Source organism: Haliotis rufescens, unplaced genomic scaffold, assembly GCF_023055435.1.
Source record: "Haliotis rufescens isolate VD_foot unplaced genomic scaffold, xgHalRufe1.0.p SCAF_8, whole genome shotgun sequence".
NCBI lineage: Eukaryota > Metazoa > Mollusca > Gastropoda > Lepetellida > Haliotidae > Haliotis > Haliotis rufescens.
This window is the reverse complement of record NW_025964372.1, coordinates 21,638,950-21,658,335: the sequence shown is the minus strand read 5'-3', so window position 1 is coordinate 21,658,335 and position 19,386 is coordinate 21,638,950. Positions and strand designations below refer to the sequence as shown.

Here is a 19,386-nt window from a genome sequence, read left to right as displayed (position 1 = left end):
AGTCTGACAACTGGTAGTTTAGATCACATACTTTGTGTACCCCTCTGACAAGTGTAAATTGGCACGGCTCTGCGAATTGGACTTAACCCAAAATAGTACTTGAATCAGTACTTTACTAAGAAAGTGTTAACACAAATATAACATTTGTTATATTTGTGTATATGTTTTATGATGTTTTATTAGGAATATTACCAATGCCTGAAAGTTTAATGACACATACGTGCCCATAAAACGAAGAATCACATATACCGATGGAAATTAAAAAGGGAACATTTAGTTTTAGACACAGTAACATGATATGCTATCACTGGTTTCCAGCCGTGTCTACCAAATACAAGCTGGATCAATGGACGGAAACACATCTCAACATGAGATTCTGACGTGTTGAATTTGTATGCACGTTATTTCAAATGTACTGACAGTAAAGCTTATTTCCCTATACTTTCATACTTTTATTTGTTTCTCTCAGTATATCATGTGGTTTATTCGCAGGACGTCAACACTTATAGTCCTGGTATTGTTCACAGGTCTCTTAAACAAAAGTAATCCGGATTACCTCCCCTGGTGACAGGGACGTCTCCATGTTTGGTAATGCTTTTTTCAAGAGTACCTAAGGTATTTGGTTACACAGATCACTCAGAGCTCCTGATAAGCTGAGTATCTGTGTAAATATAATGCAGAAATATGCAGTAAAATAAAATTCAAGCGTATCAAATACGCAACGAACATTACAGATACGCTACAAAAATAAAACTTGTGCGTATCATCAAAATATTGTGAAGTTACCCTGCGTATTCGATAAGCAAATCAGCAACTTATTTTGAAATTATAAGTTGGCATTTCGTCAACCTTGCCAAACTCCACGATGACAGTTACATCATGATCATTTGCCATCACACTTTCTTGTGGAAGTATCGTGGTATTTTTGAGTCCTATAAAGCTCTCAAACCCACATGACACCAGTTTGCAGGAACTAGATGAATAAATGTTTTTAAATATACAACTTTAATACAAATGATTTTAAAATGCATGGGTAAAATGCGAACAACACCAAAAGCTTAATCTGGAGCTCTGTGATCACACATGTAACAAATATCGAAACATTACATTATATTGTTTCTTTCACTGTTTACATATCAAGATATAACTATTATGCTTCATTTATACCTAAATGATACATGATTTGAATACTCAGGCATTGCAAATTGTTGAAAAATGTAATGTAAATATGTAAATTTTAGAAAGAAATAGTTACCGTAGAAAGATTTATGCAAATTTGTAATATTTCTTCCAAATATTTATAACTGTTTATTTACCTATAATAAATTACATCAACAGAAAAAGTTACTCATACTATGTCACAAACAATAATTTAATTCAAATTCATATTCATGAAAATCTCCATCACGCCAAAGTACCCGTTTTGATTCCCCACATGGATAGAATGTGTGAAGCCCATTTCTGGTGTCCTCGGCTGTGATATTGCTGGAATGTTGCTAAAGTGGCATTAAACCATACTCACTCACTCACTCATGAAAATTTCAGCACAATGGAGGTATGTAAATAATCGAGTCTGGACCAGACAATCCAGTGATTAACATCATGAACATCAATCCACGCAATTGGGATCGATGACATACATCAACCAAGTCAGCGAGCCTGACCACCCGATCCCGTTAGTCGCCTTGTACGACAAGCACAGTCACTTTTTGTGGCAAGCATGTATGTGAATGTAAATTGTCTGTTAAGTTATCTGCACATTTGCCATTATGGAATGATAGAAATTAAACCTTAGTGAGTGAGTATGTTTTACGCCCCTTTTAGCAATATTCCAGAAATGAGCTTCACACATTGTAGTCGTGTTGGTAATCAAACCCGGATCTTTAACCACTAGGCTACCCCATTGCAACAGACGTATTAATTAAGCATGGGGATTAAGGCGTCTTGTGAAGACACCCATTATTAATTTTCAGATTTACTCATTACATGAAGCAGAAGTTTATTTTTTATTTTGTGTTTTATAAATGGAAAGAAGTTGTAATCAGCTAAAAGAGACATAATGTAAAAAAATTGAATAAATATGTTAATACTTTTATGCTGCAATAATCAAAATTGAATATGTTGACAATGATGAGGTCAGAATTAGAAGGTCAAATGATTGGGTGAGTGAGTTGGGTTCAACGCCGCTTTTAACAGTATTCCAGTTATATCACGGCGTGTCAGCTTAATGTGGGAGGAAAGCCCGAAGTGATGCAGGTCTCAGACGCTTACCACTTCGGTGAAACCCACGAGCACGGGTATGGTGCTGACAAACCTAGAAACATAATCGGGGCGAACCAGGTACCCACAATCATAGGTTTCAGGCGTGCCCAAGGGACACAACTCTGCACATGTCTGACCGAGCAGCAAGGTCGAGTGTAGGCTGTGGTAGTCTCCGTTGTATGACAATAACACATTACCTCTCACACTCCCTTAAACACACAAACAGAAAGCGGCAAAAACCAACATTTTCAACATTGTGTCCCTGTGAAGATCCGGGTAGAATAGGTCTTCAGCAACCCATGCTTGCTGTAAAAGGCGACTATGCTTGTCGTAAGAGGCGACTATGCTTGACGTAAGAGGCGACTATGCTTGTCGTAAGAGGCGACTAACGGGATCAGGTGGTCAGGCTCACTGACTTGGTTGATGCATGTCATCGTATCCCAATTGAGTAGATCGATGCTCATGATGTTATTCAATGGATAGTCTGGTCTGGACTTGATTATTTACAGACCGCCGTCATATAGCTGTAATATTGCCGAGTGCGGCGTTAAACAACAAACAGACAACATTGTTCCAAGACAATTGATACAGTCAAATGCAGATTTATTTTAAAGGTTTTTATGCATGATGAAAATGTCCACTTGCTCAGGTCACAAGATGAAAACATGTTACTGACAGGAAAAGCAACATGATCTATTCATGATGTAGTTTTATGACTGTTGTCAGTCAGGTAGAATGAAAATAGCTCTGGCATAATGTGTCATTTCTCTTGAGTAAAACATTGAGTTTATGTTTCCATTACTAAACACAAAGTGTTTTGGCTCCAGTTGACTCTCTGAGGAGATTTAGGTGAAGATGTTACAAACATATGGTGGGCCCAGGTCATGCTCAAAGCTAAATTTGCTCATTAAATACTCTCAGTTAACCTTTCACTGTCATGGCCACATCAAACTATTGTAAGTGTAAGATTGAAAAAAATGCTAGTCAGAAATATGAATATTTGACAATTTTCATAACAGTCTCGAAATGTTTTTCATTAAATTGGAATCTCATATTTCCAATGAGACTAAGCTTTTAGTTAGTCTACAGACATGCCAAGTTTCTTATTTGCTAAAAGAAAATTTATTTAAATTTTCTTAAACATATTTAATCTTGCTGAAACCCTTGTTTTAAGCATTCATGTTTTTAAATTATACTCAGATCAACACTGAACCAAAAGAATACGACAATTTCTTTCTTTAACCATTCTATTTTGTGTGAAATTTTGAATGATTTGTATATAAAGTACAATATATTGTAGATTTCATTTTGATTAGTTTGATAGAGTAGTTAAGATTGTAATCAGCTTGTTATCGATGTAGTGCTATTTGTCACAGCCTTTTCTAGTTGTTTTCTAAGCAGGAAATGTTTGTGTGATTGTGTTGTATATAGGTGAGCTTCTGTACCCTTGATTCTCAGTCATTAAAACAGGCAATGATGATATTTATTAAAAGGATGAAGTGTCTTGCCCCGTGTTGTTAAGAGAACATTAACAAATGATATTTTATGATGTTTATATCATGTTATGGCACTCCATTTTCTTATTGATGTTCACACTTTCTTTGTCAGGGTGTTGGTTGAAAAGAATAATAAACCTGATATTGTCAGGTGGCTTTGGTTTTATTACAAATTTAATATAAGTGAAATAAACAGCAATAAAAAATTGAAACCTAAAAAGTCAAGATATCATATTGGAAATTATCTGTCAGCTAGGAGTTTTGGCTGTTTTTTTATATTTTCATATAATTCGGGTCAGTTTAGTTCCTACGTCAGTGCTGAAATAAGGGAATACAAAAGTTCTGATGCTTCTTTGGTAAAAAATTGGACACAGACACATGTGGTAGTGTGTTGAGTAACATTGCTTTCCGATATTGAATATTTCCAGGTTTAAAGTATAATTAGCACCAATTCATGAACACACTTTGCTCAACAGTCTTTCTCGTATTGCACAAAAGAACATGTTACTTGGGGACACAGTGGGAACCTTCATATGGTCACCCATGGATCAGGTTATTTCATGAGTTTGCTGGCAAAGAAGAACTGCAGTTATGCTCTATTCGTTGAATGGTGTTCAATCGGCCATATGTCAGTATTATTTCCACCCCCCACCCCCTGATGCCATGATCAGCACATATCAGTGTCAGTATTATTTCCACCCCCCACCCCCTGATGCCATGATCAGCACATATCAGTGTCAGTATTATTTCCACCCCCCACCCCCTGATGCCATGATCAGCACATATCAGTGTCAGTATTATTTCCACCCCCCACCCCCTGATGCCATGATCAGCACATATCAGTGTCAGTATGATGGTCCAGGGAGATTGCTTGAGGTTGGCACAATGGTATAATGTTGGTAGTACCAACTTGGTACCATGGTCTAAAGTTGCCACCGTGGTATAGTTTTGGCACCATGATCTAATGTTCGTACCGTGGTATAAAGTTGGCACTATGATCTAATGTTGGTACCATGGTCTAAAGCTGGCACTATGGTCTAATGTTGGCTTTGTGGTCTTAAGTTGGAACCAGGGTCTAATGTTAGCACCATGGTCTAAAGTTGGTACCAATCTAATGTTGGTCTCCATGGTCTAATGCTTGCTCCACTGTTTAATGTTGGCACCATGGTCTAAAGTTGATACCGTGGTCTAATGTTGGTGCCATGGTCTAATTTTGGTTCCATGGTCTAATGATTGCTCCACAGTTTAATGTTGGCTCCATGGTCTACAGATGGCACCATGGTATAATGTTGGTACTATGGTCTATTGTTGGAATTATTGTGTAATATAGCAGCACTATGTGGTCTAATATTGGCACTGTGGTCTAATAGTTGCCCCATGGACTAATATCAGTGCTATGGTCTAATATTCTAATATTGGAAAATATGTTTTAATGTCATAACTATGGTCTAACGTGAGCATTGTACTTTTTCATTTTATTCCAGGAAATCTATATTTATATATAAGCTGGCCCTTGTGTGGACTCCCTTGATTACATTTAAGGCTGCCTCACCGTGCCACTGCTGCCACAGAAAAACTAACTTACTTTCAAAAATGTTAACATCCTCAGAGATTATATTGTCATGTGAATCGTGGTTCGACAGAGCTTTCGATTGTGCTTTTTCTCAATTTTTTATATTTTATTTGCATACAAATGGAAATGTTATGATTTTTTGTGTTATGTTTTTTAGCTGATATATTTGTTAAGAATGTTTCGAAAACATTATGGTTTTGGAGATTTGTTCACTTGGTTTCAATAATCAGGCATCCTTGTCAATTAAAATTGTTGATGATGGAATGACTTTGTTTACAGTTTGTTGAAAGCAATGTTATGTTTCGTTTGTTTATGAACGTATAGAATCAATGGATTACATGTTGATGAGCAGTTGAATGCACGTGGTAGATAGATCTGTAGAGTTCCCTCCCTTGCAGCTGAACGTGGGCTGGAATTGCCGTGATAACGTATCAATGTTGGACAGGTGAGCATCAATACTCCATGTTTTGAGACTGTCAACTCCTTTCTGGTACGCGGGATTCGGGGCTCTATTTAGAGGGCATTCGGGACTCAGCAGTGTGGTATGCGGGACACAAATAAAATCATATTTCGTACGCTGATTCAAAATCTAAAATGATAGTGTACGTAAAAAAAGAATTTCACTTTTATTTCAGTAATTTAACTTCAAATCGCACCATTTTATCAATGCTTTTAAGATTTGTGTTAATTAGTTACCGTAAATCCGTGAATAAACGCTCTCCTTGAACAGAGGCCGGGTCCAACGGCCCTCTGCCTTAGTCTACACAATCCAGTTACGTAAGGTTCCACATTGACCGGGGGCGGTCGGGTAGCCTAGTGGTTATAGCGTTCCCTCGTCACGCTTGAGACCCGGGTTCGATTCCCGACATGGGTACAATGTGTGAAGCCCATTTCTTGTGCCCCCCGCCGTGATATTGCTGGAATATTGCTAAAAGCGGCGTAAAACCATACTCACTCACTCCACATTCACCGTGAATCCTACCAATTAATGTAAGAATACATACCGTATACCATATAAGTTTGAGGTACAGAACGTGAGCAAAACACAAGGCTTTGATGTTAAAATCCCCTTCTGAAAAAAAATGTAAACAACTGCCTTGAATAAACGCAGGGCCCCGGGACCTCGGACCTAACGAGCGTTTGTTCAATGATTTACGGTAAATGGTTATGCGCTTGAACCAATCACAACTCTTCACAGTGGAGACACTGAAGCGGCACTGTTGAGGAGCTCAGGACAAGGTGGTTGTATCGTTTCTATAGTTTCTTAGTTTATACAATCAACCCCAGGCCAAGTTCCAGAGATTCTTTCCATGGTAACAGTACCAACATGTATATATGTTCATGTTAATGTGTTTTCTGTATTAAGTAGGTTTGAAACATAATTATTGCCTTTCGTGATTGTTTTCGTTCACGTATCTTTTACATCATTTATCCATCGTTCAATTTGATCATTGCTGTATAAAGGAAAACGAATCTTGCTACCTTTATTCTATTTCCTTATGGTCGAAGATACTCGGGTCCACACGGCATATTCCGTAAAAGAATAATACATCGGACCGAACCGAAATAGAGGGTCTCCCAAAAGACGTTGAAAGATATACGTTCCATGCCTGGCGCTCGGGATTAAGGATTGGTCGACTCGTAGTCGGCATACTGTGTCGGAGTTGGGTACTCATGTCCTCGAGGGGCAAGGTCTCCCGGGGGCTAGCACTACACAACCAGCGCACAGAGCGACAGAGACAGCCAGACACATGCACGTTGCTATATATAGTTGTCTAAGGCGCCGCGATTCGCTGTGCAGAGTTGCGTCCCTTGGGCACGCCAGAAACCTATGATTGTGGTTTCGAATCCCGGTTCGCCCCAATTATGTTTCTAGGTTTGTCAGCACCATACCCGTGCTCGTGGGCTTCACCGAAGTGGTAAACGTCTGAGACCTGCATCACTTCGAGCTTTCCTCCCACATTAAGCTGACACGCCGTGATATAACTGGAACACTGTTAAAAGCGGCGTTACACCCAACTCACTCACGCACTCACGTTGCTATATAAGTGCAATAACCTCGACGTTAGAGCCCCTTTTTACCACCTCTTTAGCCATTACTACTATCATTCTTATGTGGCTGAACCCGTGAAGATCCGGGGTAGAATAGGTTTTCAGCAACCAATGCTTGCCATAACAGGCGACTATGCTTGTTGTAAGAGGCGACTTACGGGATCGGGTGGTCAGGGTCGCTGACTTGGTCGATGCATGTCATCGTGTATCAATTGAGTGAATCGATGCTCATGATATCAATCACTGGATTGTCTGGTCAAGATTCGATTATTTACAGACCGCCGTCATATAGCTGGAATATTGCGGAGTGCGGCGTTAAAAAGCAAACAAACAAACTTATGTAACCACAAACAGATCATTGCATATTGTGCAGCAATCCCTATATGCGTTAAAATCCGGGTTAGAATTGGTCTTCAGCAGCCCATGCTTGTGGTAGGAGGCGACTAACGGGATCGGGCGGTCAGTCTCGGTGACTTGGTTGATGCATGCCACGTGTATCCCAATTGTGTAGATCGATGCTCATCAATCACCGGATTGTCTGGTCCAGACTCTATTACTTACAACCCGCCGTCATATAGCTGGAATATTGCCGAGTGCGGCGTTAAACAACACACAAACGTCACCACCACCCGAGCCTCATTTATCGGCATGGGGTACAGGGGACCTAAAATCTACCCCAGACTCCCAAGGTAACATATAGAATCGATGTAACATTGGTAACAATTTATTGGAACAATATAATCTCTATTCCCATGCATCATGATCCTCTTAATCCCGGAAAAGTGTGTCAATGGCAGGAACTATTGGTTTGTTGCAATTGTCTTTGACACAGCAGAAGTTACAGGTAAACTCAACCGCTATAGGCTGACCTGGGTTAAAACCCGTGCATTCGCCCCTGTCCGAGGTTTGATGCCACCATTTTGCTCTACACGCTTCCACTGTGGCGCACCTGTAGGATATAAGCAATTAGAACAATTCAGCTGTTGTATTAGACTGACGCTTCGTCTCTGAAAATAAATGTTTCATAGAAAAAAAGCAACCACTGTTAAATTGAAAAGGAGCCCCACCGAGATGGGAGTTTGAGAACACGGTGACACTCTAGACTTGCTTCATTTAGAGCTTACCCGTGAGGATCCGGGGTAGAATAGATCTTCAGCAACCCATGCTTACCGTAAAAGGCGACTATGCTTGTCGTAAAAGGCGACTAACAGGATCGTGTGGTCAGGCTCGATGACTTGGTTGTTGTATCTATGCTTTGCTTCAATGTTTCACAATAGTTCTGCCATTTTACGGCGTTTCAGCTTTTCCCCATCCTCGTATGTCCAGGGTATCTAAGTTTGGTTATGATAAATATACTGGACTCGCTCATCACCATAGCTTGCTTGGTTTAGGGTGGGAAAACACTCGATGTGATGAGACGTATACCACTTTAGTCCCCAGGCGCCGTGGGTATGGTGTTCACAAAGGGGGTGAGATGAAAGGGGGTTCAAGATTACTGCACTTATATGGCGGCGTGCATGCACATGTTTGTTTGTTATGCAGCGGGCTGTAAATAATCGAGTCTCGACCAGACAATCGAGTGATTGATGTCATGAGAATCGATCTCCGCAACTGGGATACGATGACATGCATCAACCAAGTCAGCGAGCCTGACCACCCGATCCCGTGTGCGTGTCTGTGTCTGCTTGCATTATCGCACTTATATAGCGACGACGTGCATGCGCGTTTTTGTATGTGTGTCTGTCTGTGTGTGTCTCTGTGTGTGTGTGTCTGTGTCTGTGTCTGTGTCTATGTTTGCTTGTATTATTTCACTTATATAGCGACGTGCATGCACGTGTGTGTGGCTGCTTGTAATAGTCCGGACTAATGCCGATTTTATAGTGCTAGCCCACCTGAGACACCATGCCATAGTTTATTATGATTACCCCATTCAGACACAGTATGATGACGCCGAGCCGACCAGTCCTTGTCTTAGCCCCTTCATGCCGAGCGCCAGGCACGGTAACAACAAGTACCATCTTTTAACATCTTTTTTGATAAAACCCGAGACCCAGACGCTCTACCACTACCTCTCTGTTCATAAAGGGCGAAAATCACTGTAGATGATACTCACGATTTTGTAATGGTTTTAGTTGTATCCAGGTGGTTGACCAGTGTGTTCATGCAGTAAGGTGTGGCCCCAGAACACTGAACTGCCGTCTGTACAGGGAACAAGCCGCACATGGGGCCACTACAGGTTTCACACAGCACTGAAACAAGTACACGGATGCAATGGTAATATATAGGACGAGCTTCGTCCCCCATCCTTTGTTTTTCATACAGTGGCGTTAATTATCAAGTGACAGCCCCTCCCCAACACACACACACACACACACACACACACACACACTCACTCACTCACTCACTCACTCACTCACGAAAACGGGATCGGATGGTCAGGCTTGCTGACTTGGTTGATGCATGTCATCGTATCCCAATTGCGTGGATCGATGCTCATGATATCAATCACTGGATTTTCTGGCCCAGACTTACTTACAGATCGCCGTCAAATAGCTGGAATATTGCTGAGCGCGGCGTTGAATAACAAACAAACAAAACATTCGAAAACCCATCCTTACCCGCCCGTTTATACCTCATCTAAATCTTAACAAAAAACATAACAAATTTTCCGTTTCATAAACAAATCCGCGCTGTGTTTTGGCGGAAGGATATTCAAAGTAGGGAAGCGGCTCTTCTATTCTTATCCTTTTTTAAGATCTCAGCTTTTTCAATCTGTAAAACTTTGAAACGTGATTCAAACTCATCCCTACTCACCCTGCAGCTGCAAGTTTAGAACGTTAAGACCCCACCTCTCGCCCTTTGTATCCAGACCCGTGAAGATCCGGGGTAGAATAGGTCTTCAGCAACCCATGCTTACTGTAAAAGGTGACTACGCTTGTCGTAAAAAGCGACTAACGGGATCGGGTGGTCAGGCTCGCTGACTTGGTTGATGCATGTCATCGATCCAAACTGCTTGGATCGATGCTCATGATATTAATCACTGGATTGTGTGGTCCAGACTCGATTATTTACAGACCGCCGTCAAAAAGCTGGAATATTGCTGAGTGCGGCGTTAAACAACAAACCAACCAACTACCCTTTGTATCCGCCTCTACCCGCGAAACGTCATATGGAAACTGACTTCCCGTTCAAACGGCTGATCTTGGTAACTAAGTCTTATTACAATTTAAACGTCTTACCTCCTGCTCGTCCTGTCGTTGTTTGGGGCGAAGAGCCGGTTGTGGAAACAATACTGTTGGTGGAAGAGCCGTGTTTCGACGACGTTGTTGACGTCTGTGTTGTTGAGACTTTTGTTGTTATTGTTGTTCCACTTGTGCTTGTCTGTTGTTTCGGGGACGGTTGTGTTGAAGGAGGTGTTGTAGTGGTTGCAGTAGTTGTGGCCGATGATGTTGAAGGAGGTATTGGAGTGGTTGCAGTAGTTGTAGCCGGTGGTGTTGAAGGAGGTATTGGAGTGGTTGGAGTAGTTGTAGCCGGTGGTGTTGTTTTGATAGTGGTCTTCGTCGTCGCTTTTGTTGTTAGTACGGTTGTTGTTGGGGAATAATGACCGTACAGTGCTAAAAATAGAAGTTGCCATGCCATCATGTGTTTTTGCCATTGATCATATTATTTGACTTATCACACATATGATCAACATGTTTGTTTTGCTGTTTATTGTTTTAAACGCATCAAGCAGTTATCATATTCCCCATGCAAGGGCGTTAACTGATAATAAAGTCCGGGAAACTCAGTTAATTCCCTTGCCTCGGGAAGATGCGCGCCTATATGTCAGATATATGACGGCGGTCTGTAAATAATCGAGTCTGGATCGGGCCATCACGAGCGTCGATCTACGCAATTGGGATATGATGACGTGCATCAACCAAGCCAGCGAGCCTGACCATTCGATCCCGTTAGTTGCCTGTTACGACAAACAAAGTCGCCTTGCCTTTTACGGCAAGCGTGGGTTTCCGAAGGCCAATTTTAACCCGGATCTTTACTAGGCGAATGGACCCAGGATCATCATAACAGAATGGAAATATCATCCTGGAATATTTTGCCGACCCCCGTATGAAACGTGTTTTCATGTCCCCCTAGCCAGTCCGAAGAAAGAGAACTGTCATGACACCACCCCCCCCCCCCCCCCCCCCCCCCCACACACACACACACACAACCCCGAACCCCTCCTCTCCCATATAATAAATTACCAGTCCCTATAGACCTCTGAGAAACATTATTGATATATCCGCAGTTCTCGTGCATTCATGATTGTACTCACGTAAGTCACAAATATTTCGGTTACAGTCATTGGATTCAGCACAATATCCATGACACAAGACGTGAAAGTCACAGAAGTCATGATCGCCGCGCTTGTGATGGTGACAAAGCTACAATGTAAAGAATGAGTCAGTGAGTGTGTCGGTTTGAGAGTTGCTCTCAATCTCATTAATATCAGATCTCAGTTCTCGCTACCTCGTTCTCAGCGTGCCTGACCACCCGATCCCGTTAGTCGCCTTTTACGACAAGCATAGTCACCTTTTACGGCAAGCATGGGTTGCTGAAGAACTATTCTACCCCGGAATCTTCACAGATCTGTACGATTCGGGCTGTATGGGGTCTGCTTTTGCTACTCCACCTCAATTCGGGCAACTGTCATGCCAATATCGGATGCTGTATGACAGTCATTTTAGATGTTCATTTCTTTGAGATGTTGATCTTTTCAATACATTTTACTTCATGCATCTGTCTTTTGTGTTTTGTAAACTATTGCGATTTAAAACTGTGAAAGTTTCTTTGGTTGTCAATTTATTCTGGCCATATCACGAGTGGGGCTCTATGAACGGGTTTCATAAATTCTACCCATGTGGGAACTCAAACTGCAGTCTTAGTTTTTGCTTGTTTTTGTTTGTTGTTTAACGCCGCACTCAGCAATATTCCAGCTATTTGACGGTGGTCTGTCACACAATCCAGTGATTGACATCATGAGCATCGATCTACGCATCTGGGATACGATGCCATCACGGAGTCAGCAAGCTTGAACACCCGATCCTGTTAGTCGCCAACATGGGTTGCTGAAGACCAATCAAAACCCCCTCACGGTGGCGTGTCAACGTAATTGTTTTAAAACTGATTTCTGGCAATAGGTTGCAATATTACTAACATGTTTATAAGATCCACAGCCCGCCTTTATCCGCTGGTGATGTCCGCTGAAGTCTCCACGAACCTCCAGATAACATCCCTGTAACGATAAATGTAAACCTGCCTTAAACAACAATTGATGACACTATTTGTAGTTAAACAAATTTGGTATTTTTATCAATTCTTTTCAATTTAATGACAGAACAATTTGACGAACACGCAAACCCTCGCAACATTGAAGAAAATCTGTGGTTTAAGTCACATAAATTTTATGTATTTTCTTACTTTACACATGAATGTTTGATTATGATTGGCTGAGACCTATTCTCATATTTTCAATGTACCCCGCTAGCATGTAAGTACATTTCTTATGCCCCCCCCCCCCCTCGAATTACCCGAACTGTCAGCATTACCTTCGCAACATACCAACAGCAATTTTGTATCTCGAATTAATTATGTAGACGCCATACTCCGGTACTTGACGATATTTTTTATTAAAATTGATTTGGAGGGAATAACTTTTAGTTTGTTTTCTGTCGTCGGTTTCTTGGATGAATGTGGAAAATATGGATGAATGCCTAACTATGGCATTCTTACCGATTCAGACCAAAACATTCATGCATGAGACATGCGTTGTTCGCATGTTCGCGTTCATCCTATGTGAATTGCACGTGCGAAAGGTACAGGGAACACATATCACGTTCACAATGCAATTCACAATGTTCTCAGGAAAGACTTCCGCCCGTATCTCCCATCCAAATTTTGTATTTGTATGCATTGCCGCTCAATCATTTTAGTCATATATATTTTTGAGGGGGATACGGAAGTCTTACCGTTTTAATATTTTAATATCTGGTTTTGCCATCTTCCCGAGGCAAGGACCTCAACTGACTATATATGTACAGTTTCCACCGTAACCGAACTAGGATTGAATTTCGTGGTTATATCGTATTAGTATCTATTACGAGCTATGTCCCTTCTATGTTCCTCCTGTTGAACAATGAAACTCCACTTAAATATCACTTGTAGTTGCTTTGAACAAATCTGCGGCGCCCAGTCAAGACGATCTGATCGAGAATCATGATCTATATTGTAATAAATGGGCCTTACCTCGCAAGTGCATCAAATCACTTTTGCACTTTGATTAAAATCACGAAGAGATTTGGATATATCTGTCGACGCCCAGTTCACGGGACACATGCTCTCCAAATCCTGCAGTCGACCGAAATCTGCACGTTGAAATCCATGTTGTTTCCGAACCGGATGTCGATTTCGTTACGCGAATTTGATAAGACTATGCATAGACTCGCTAGTCCAGCCTAATTATAACACCGGAATTCAAGCCAAGTTCGTCAAGGGTGGAACTTGGCCTTTATGGTCAGTTAACTCTCTTGCCTCGGGACGATGAGATGTTTCAAGGGCGGATCCAGCATTTTTTAAAAGGCCTAGGTGTTTTGCACGATGGCCAGAATGACAGATCCGTAAAAGCAGTAAAATAGTGTAAGGCATCAGTCAATCCAAAACCCTCCGATTGACAAGGCTGACACTGCGAGAAAAGTGACGATTTTTATACGAAACAAACTCACCTCATGACATCTTTCCGCCTCTGTATAACTGCAGTCTGCAAGGTCGCTGACTTCGTCGCAATACAGACAGAAAAATTCTGTAACTATAAAATTTATGTTAGTGGGTGAATGTTGTTTTACGCTACTGTCAGTAACGTTCAAGCTTTGTCATAGTGGCATGTAATCTGGCGCGACGTGCATAGGTAAACGTGTGGGCGACAGCACGAAGAACGATCCATGTCATCTGGGTACGATGGCACGCAATAAATTAGATTACGGGGTCCGAATACATTTTGTCGTACCCGTGATGATCCGGGTTAGAACTGGTCTTTAGCAACCCATGTTTGTCGTAAGAGGCGACTAACGGGATCGGATGGTCATTCTGATGTGGTTGATGCATGTCATCGTATCATCGTAATTGTATAGATCGATGCTCATGATGTCAATCACTGGACTGCCTGGTCATGATTCTCGGTCATAATTCGCTGTGCAGACAACACTTAACTTTCGGTTCGAATCCCAGATTCGTACTGATTATGTTTCTACGTTTGTCAGAGATCTATACCCGTGCTCGTGGGTTTCACCAAAGCGGTAAGTTTTCAGACCTGCATTCCATCGACATCCGTGAAGATCCGGGTTAGAATAGATCTTCAGCAACCCAATGATTGTCGTAAGAGACGCCTAACGGGATAGGGTGGTCAGGTTCGTTTGAAGCATATCATTGTATCCCAATTGCGCAGATTGATGCTCATGATATCAAGCACTGGACTGTCTGATCCAGACTTGATTATTTACAGACCGCCGTTATGTATCTGGAGTATTGCTGAGTGCGGCGTTAAACAACAAACAAAAGCAGTACGTCGAGATTTCATCCCACATCACGCTGATATGCCGGATTTTTTAACTGAAATGCTGTTCAAAGCGACGTTAAAATAAATTCATTCACTCACTCAAAATCCGCCTTACTGAATGGAGTCCATATTTTTAAGGGGTGGGTCTGTAGTCTAGTTGTTAAAAAGTTCGCTCGTCATGCCGGAGCTTCGATTGCTCGTGTTGGTACAGTGTTTACAAATTTTGGTATCCTCGCCTTAAATAAAATTTTTTACAAACTATACACCCATACTCGCCCACTCACTCCCTTAACTTTGTGTAGGGGAAGAGGGTAGCTTAGTATAGAAGGCGTTCACTCGTCACCCCGAAGACCGAGCTTGAATTCCCCGAAAAAGGTACAACGTGTGAAGCCAATTATTGGTGTCCCCCCGCCGTGATAATGCTGGAATGTTGCACCAAGCGGCATTAAGTCATCACCCACTCACATATGTTTCACATGATCCATACCTGGCATTATGAGACTGCTACATAGAGGTACAACCAGAATTAGGGCGATTCCTGAAAATAAACCAAATATTGAACATGTTTCTCAATCTAAGGAATGGACAGGTACTTGATAGGCATTTGGACGTTGAAAGAACATAGAGACACGAAAAAACAACAACAGCAACAATTCATTTATATTAAGTAAAAACCTATTGATGTGGGCAATAGCTGTAACCAGTGAAATATGACAGATTGTTTAAGAAGAACACGTTTATAGCCCCTTATAGCCCCGTGTGTCAATTCTAGACACTCTATTATATTTATCTATTAATTTTGACGTAATTCTCCACATATAGGAGGTTCGAGTCTTAAGTATTTTAAGGTAAGCGAGTTAATAATTTAAGTCAAATTTGAAGCAATTTGTTTACACTTGGGACCAATTCTAACCCGGAATCCCAACAAAGCGCGTATTATATACTAATCATATATATACTCACTTGTGTATACTCAAACACCCCGTGGTGATTTGAGGGCCAAATAGATAATGTCATTCGATGTATCAAGAGTCGACAAATGAGGATTGGATTGCTACTATGTACGTCCTGGTTGACTGTGTGCGTCTTCCCGACATTAACTGGCTGACTGTGACAGTCCAGTTTCAACCCTTGCCGAACTAGGCCGGAAGTATGGAGTTATATTTTGGCTGGACTAACGAGTCTATGCATAATGCAACTCGCGTTCCGGTTCGACATCCGGTTCGTAAACAACATGGCGACTGCTGGTTGATCGCAGGATTTGCAAAGCATGTGTACCGTCAACTTAGCGTCAACAGACATTTTCCAAATCTTTTCATGTTTATAATTAAAGTGCTCACGTAATTTGATGCACTTAGCGAACAAAGACCCGTGAATATAAATCTTGATTATCGATCAGATCGTCTTGACTGGGCGCCGCCGTTTTGCTTAAAGGAACTGCAAGTGATATGAGAGGTGGAGTTTGATTGGTCAACAGGAGGGACACAGAAAGGACTTAAGTCGTAATATCCACAGGTCGCTCTACGATTAAGACCAGAAATTCCGGCCTAGTTTGACAAGGGTGGAGACTGGTCTTCCTTGTCTCGGGAAGATGACTGTGTGTGATGACTCTCTTACAATCAACCAGTGTGATTGAGCCTGCGTCATTAACCTATGGCCGTGATCTCCATGTAGCTGAATAGCAAAAGAGAGTGTTCGACCCTGATGACCCCGTGAAGATCCCTGTTAACATTGATTTCAGCAACCCATGTTAGTCACAAGAGGCGACTAACGGATTCGGGTGGCCAGCCTCGCTGACTTGGTTGATTGCCTAGTCGTATTACAATTGTGTATGTCTATCACCGGATTGTCTGGCCCAGACTCGATTATTTACTGACCGCCGTCATATTACAGGAATGATTCTGAGTGCGGCGTTAAACAACAAAAACTAACAATCAAACAAATAAATAATGAAGAATACAGTGACTTTCTGTAATCGCTGTTCGTTCCAACAATTGTTCCGAAACTGTGGAAGTCCAAGTCTCTCATCAGTGAGCGGAGTAGTGTAGCTTAGTGACTAAAGCTTTCGCTCGTCACGCTGAAGCCGGTCGATTCCACACAAGGTACAATACGTGAAGCCCATTTCTGGAGTCCCCTGCCAGGATATGACTGGAATATTACTAATAGCGTCGTAAAACCATACTCACCCACACATTCATTTGTCAGCTTAAATCTAAATGTGGCCTTTCAAGATTTGATTTCTGAAATGCAGGCTGTAATGTCGTAATGGATGCTCGTTGTGAACATGAACCGGAACAAACGGGTTGACCAGACATCAAGGGTGCCTCAACAGTTCTACGACAACACAGGTACCAATCTGAACATTTTCGAAACTATTAAAACAAATATAAGTATACATACCAAGGACTATGTGGCTACAACTACCCATCTTAGGATAAATATTAAATAAGAAAGATCACGTCAGTAATGTGTATTTCGGTCATCAGTGGGTCTTATCTATCATGAAAAAAATCATAGACTTGTCACGTGCTAAATTTCACTTGTGCTTATGTACGTCTACGTGAGGCTTAACCTCCACTCACTCGTGTGTACATGCACCTACGTGAGGCTAAACCTCCACTACCTCATGTGTACATGCACCTACGTGAGACTAAACCTCCACTACCTCATGTGTACATGCACCTACGTGAGGCTAAACCTCCACTACCTCATGTGTACATGCACCTACGTGAGGCTAAACCTCCACCCAATCGTGTGTACATGCACCTACGTAAGGCTTACCTCCACTAACTCGTGTGTACATGCACCTACGTGAGGCTTAACCTCCACCCACTCGTGTGTACATGCACCTACATGAGGCCATAACCTCCATCCACTCGTGTGTACATGCACCTAAGTGAGGCGATAACCTCCATCCACTCGTGTGTACATGCACCTACGTGAGGCTAAACCTCCACTACCTCATGTGTACATGCAACTACGTGAGGCTAAACCTCCACTACCTCATGTGTACATGCAACTACGTGAGGCTAAACCTCCACTACCTCATGTGTACATGCACCTACGTGAGGCTAAACCTCCACTCACTCGTGTGTACATGCACCTACGTGAGGCGATAACCTCCATCCACTCGTGTGTACATGCACCTACGTGAGGCTAAACCTCCACTACCTCATGTGTACATGCACCTACGTGAGGCTAAACCTCCACTACCTCATGTGTACATGCAACTACGTGAGGCTAAACCTCCACTACCTCATGTGTACATGCAACTACGTGAGGCTAAACCTCCACTACCTCATGTGTACATGCACCTACGTGAGGCTTAACCTCCACTCACTCGTGTGTACATGCACCTACATCGTGTTTACACACATCTTCGTGAGGTTAAAACTCCACTTTCTCGTGTTTACACACACTATCGTGAGGTTAAACCTCAACTACCTCCTGTTTACACACACCATCGTGAGGTTAGACTTCAACTAACTCGTGTTTAAACACATCTTCGTGAGGTTAAACCTCCACTACCCCCTGTTTACACACACCATCGTGAGGTTAAACCTCCACTACCTCGTGTTTACACACATCGCCGTGAGGTTAAACCTCCACTACCTCGTGTTTACACACACCGCCGTGAGGTTAAACCTCCACTACCTCGTGTTTACACACACCACCGTGAGGTTAAACCTCCACTACCTCGTGTTTACACACATCGCCGTGAGGTTAAACCTCCACTAACTCGTGTTTACACACACCACCGTGAGGTTAGACTTCCACTACCTCGTGTTTACACACACCACCGTGAGGTTAAACTTCTACTACCTCGTGTTTACCCACATCTACGTGAGGTTAAACCTCCACTACCTCGTGTTTACACACACCGCCGTGAGGTTAAACCTTCACTACCTCGTGTTTACACACACCACCGTGAGGTTAAACCTCCACTACCTCGTGTTTACACACATCGCCGTGAGGTTAAACCTCCACTACCTCGTGTTTACACACACCACCGTGAGGTTAAACCTCCACTACCTCGTGTTTACACACACCATCGTGAGGTTAGACTTCCACTACCTCGTGTTTACACACATCTACGTGAGGTTAGACTTCCACTACCTCTTGTTTACACACATCTACGTGAGGTTAGACTTCCTCTACCTCGTGTTTACACACACCATCGTGAGGTTAAACCTCCACTACCTCGTGTTTACACACACAACCGTGAGGTTAGACTTCCTCTACCTCGTGTTTACACACACCATCGTGAGGTTAAACCTCCACTACCTCGTGTTTACACACACCATCGTGAGGTTAAACCTCCACTACCTCGTGTTTACAAACACCATCGAGAGGTTAAACCTCCACTACCTCGTGTTTGCATACACCATCGAGAGGTTAAACCTCCACTACCT

At 42.2% G+C, this 19,386-nt stretch overlaps 1 protein-coding gene across 2 annotated transcripts; it reads right to left on the bottom strand.

The window, feature by feature from the left end:
• Positions 1–8,091: 8,091 nt before the first annotated feature.
• On the bottom strand, positions 8,092–17,481 carry LOC124115742 (cell wall protein DAN4-like). Of its 2 annotated transcripts, none has more exons than XM_046476845.2 (8): positions 17,375–17,481; positions 15,462–15,512; positions 14,145–14,227; positions 12,581–12,658; positions 11,699–11,807; positions 10,623–10,997; positions 9,497–9,632; positions 8,092–8,332 (listed from the first exon to the last, which is right to left on the bottom strand). In XM_046476845.2, exons 1-8 carry the CDS (start codon positions 17,400–17,402, stop codon positions 8,152–8,154), a joined length of 1,041 nt encoding a protein of 346 aa, XP_046332801.2. In that variant the 5' UTR covers positions 17,403–17,481; the 3' UTR covers positions 8,092–8,151. The 2 variants fall into 2 exon arrangements, with proteins under 2 accessions (XP_046332801.2, XP_046332802.2); XM_046476846.2 differs by having other exon boundaries at positions 14,145–14,221.
• Between the last annotated feature and the right edge of the window lie 1,905 nt (positions 17,482–19,386).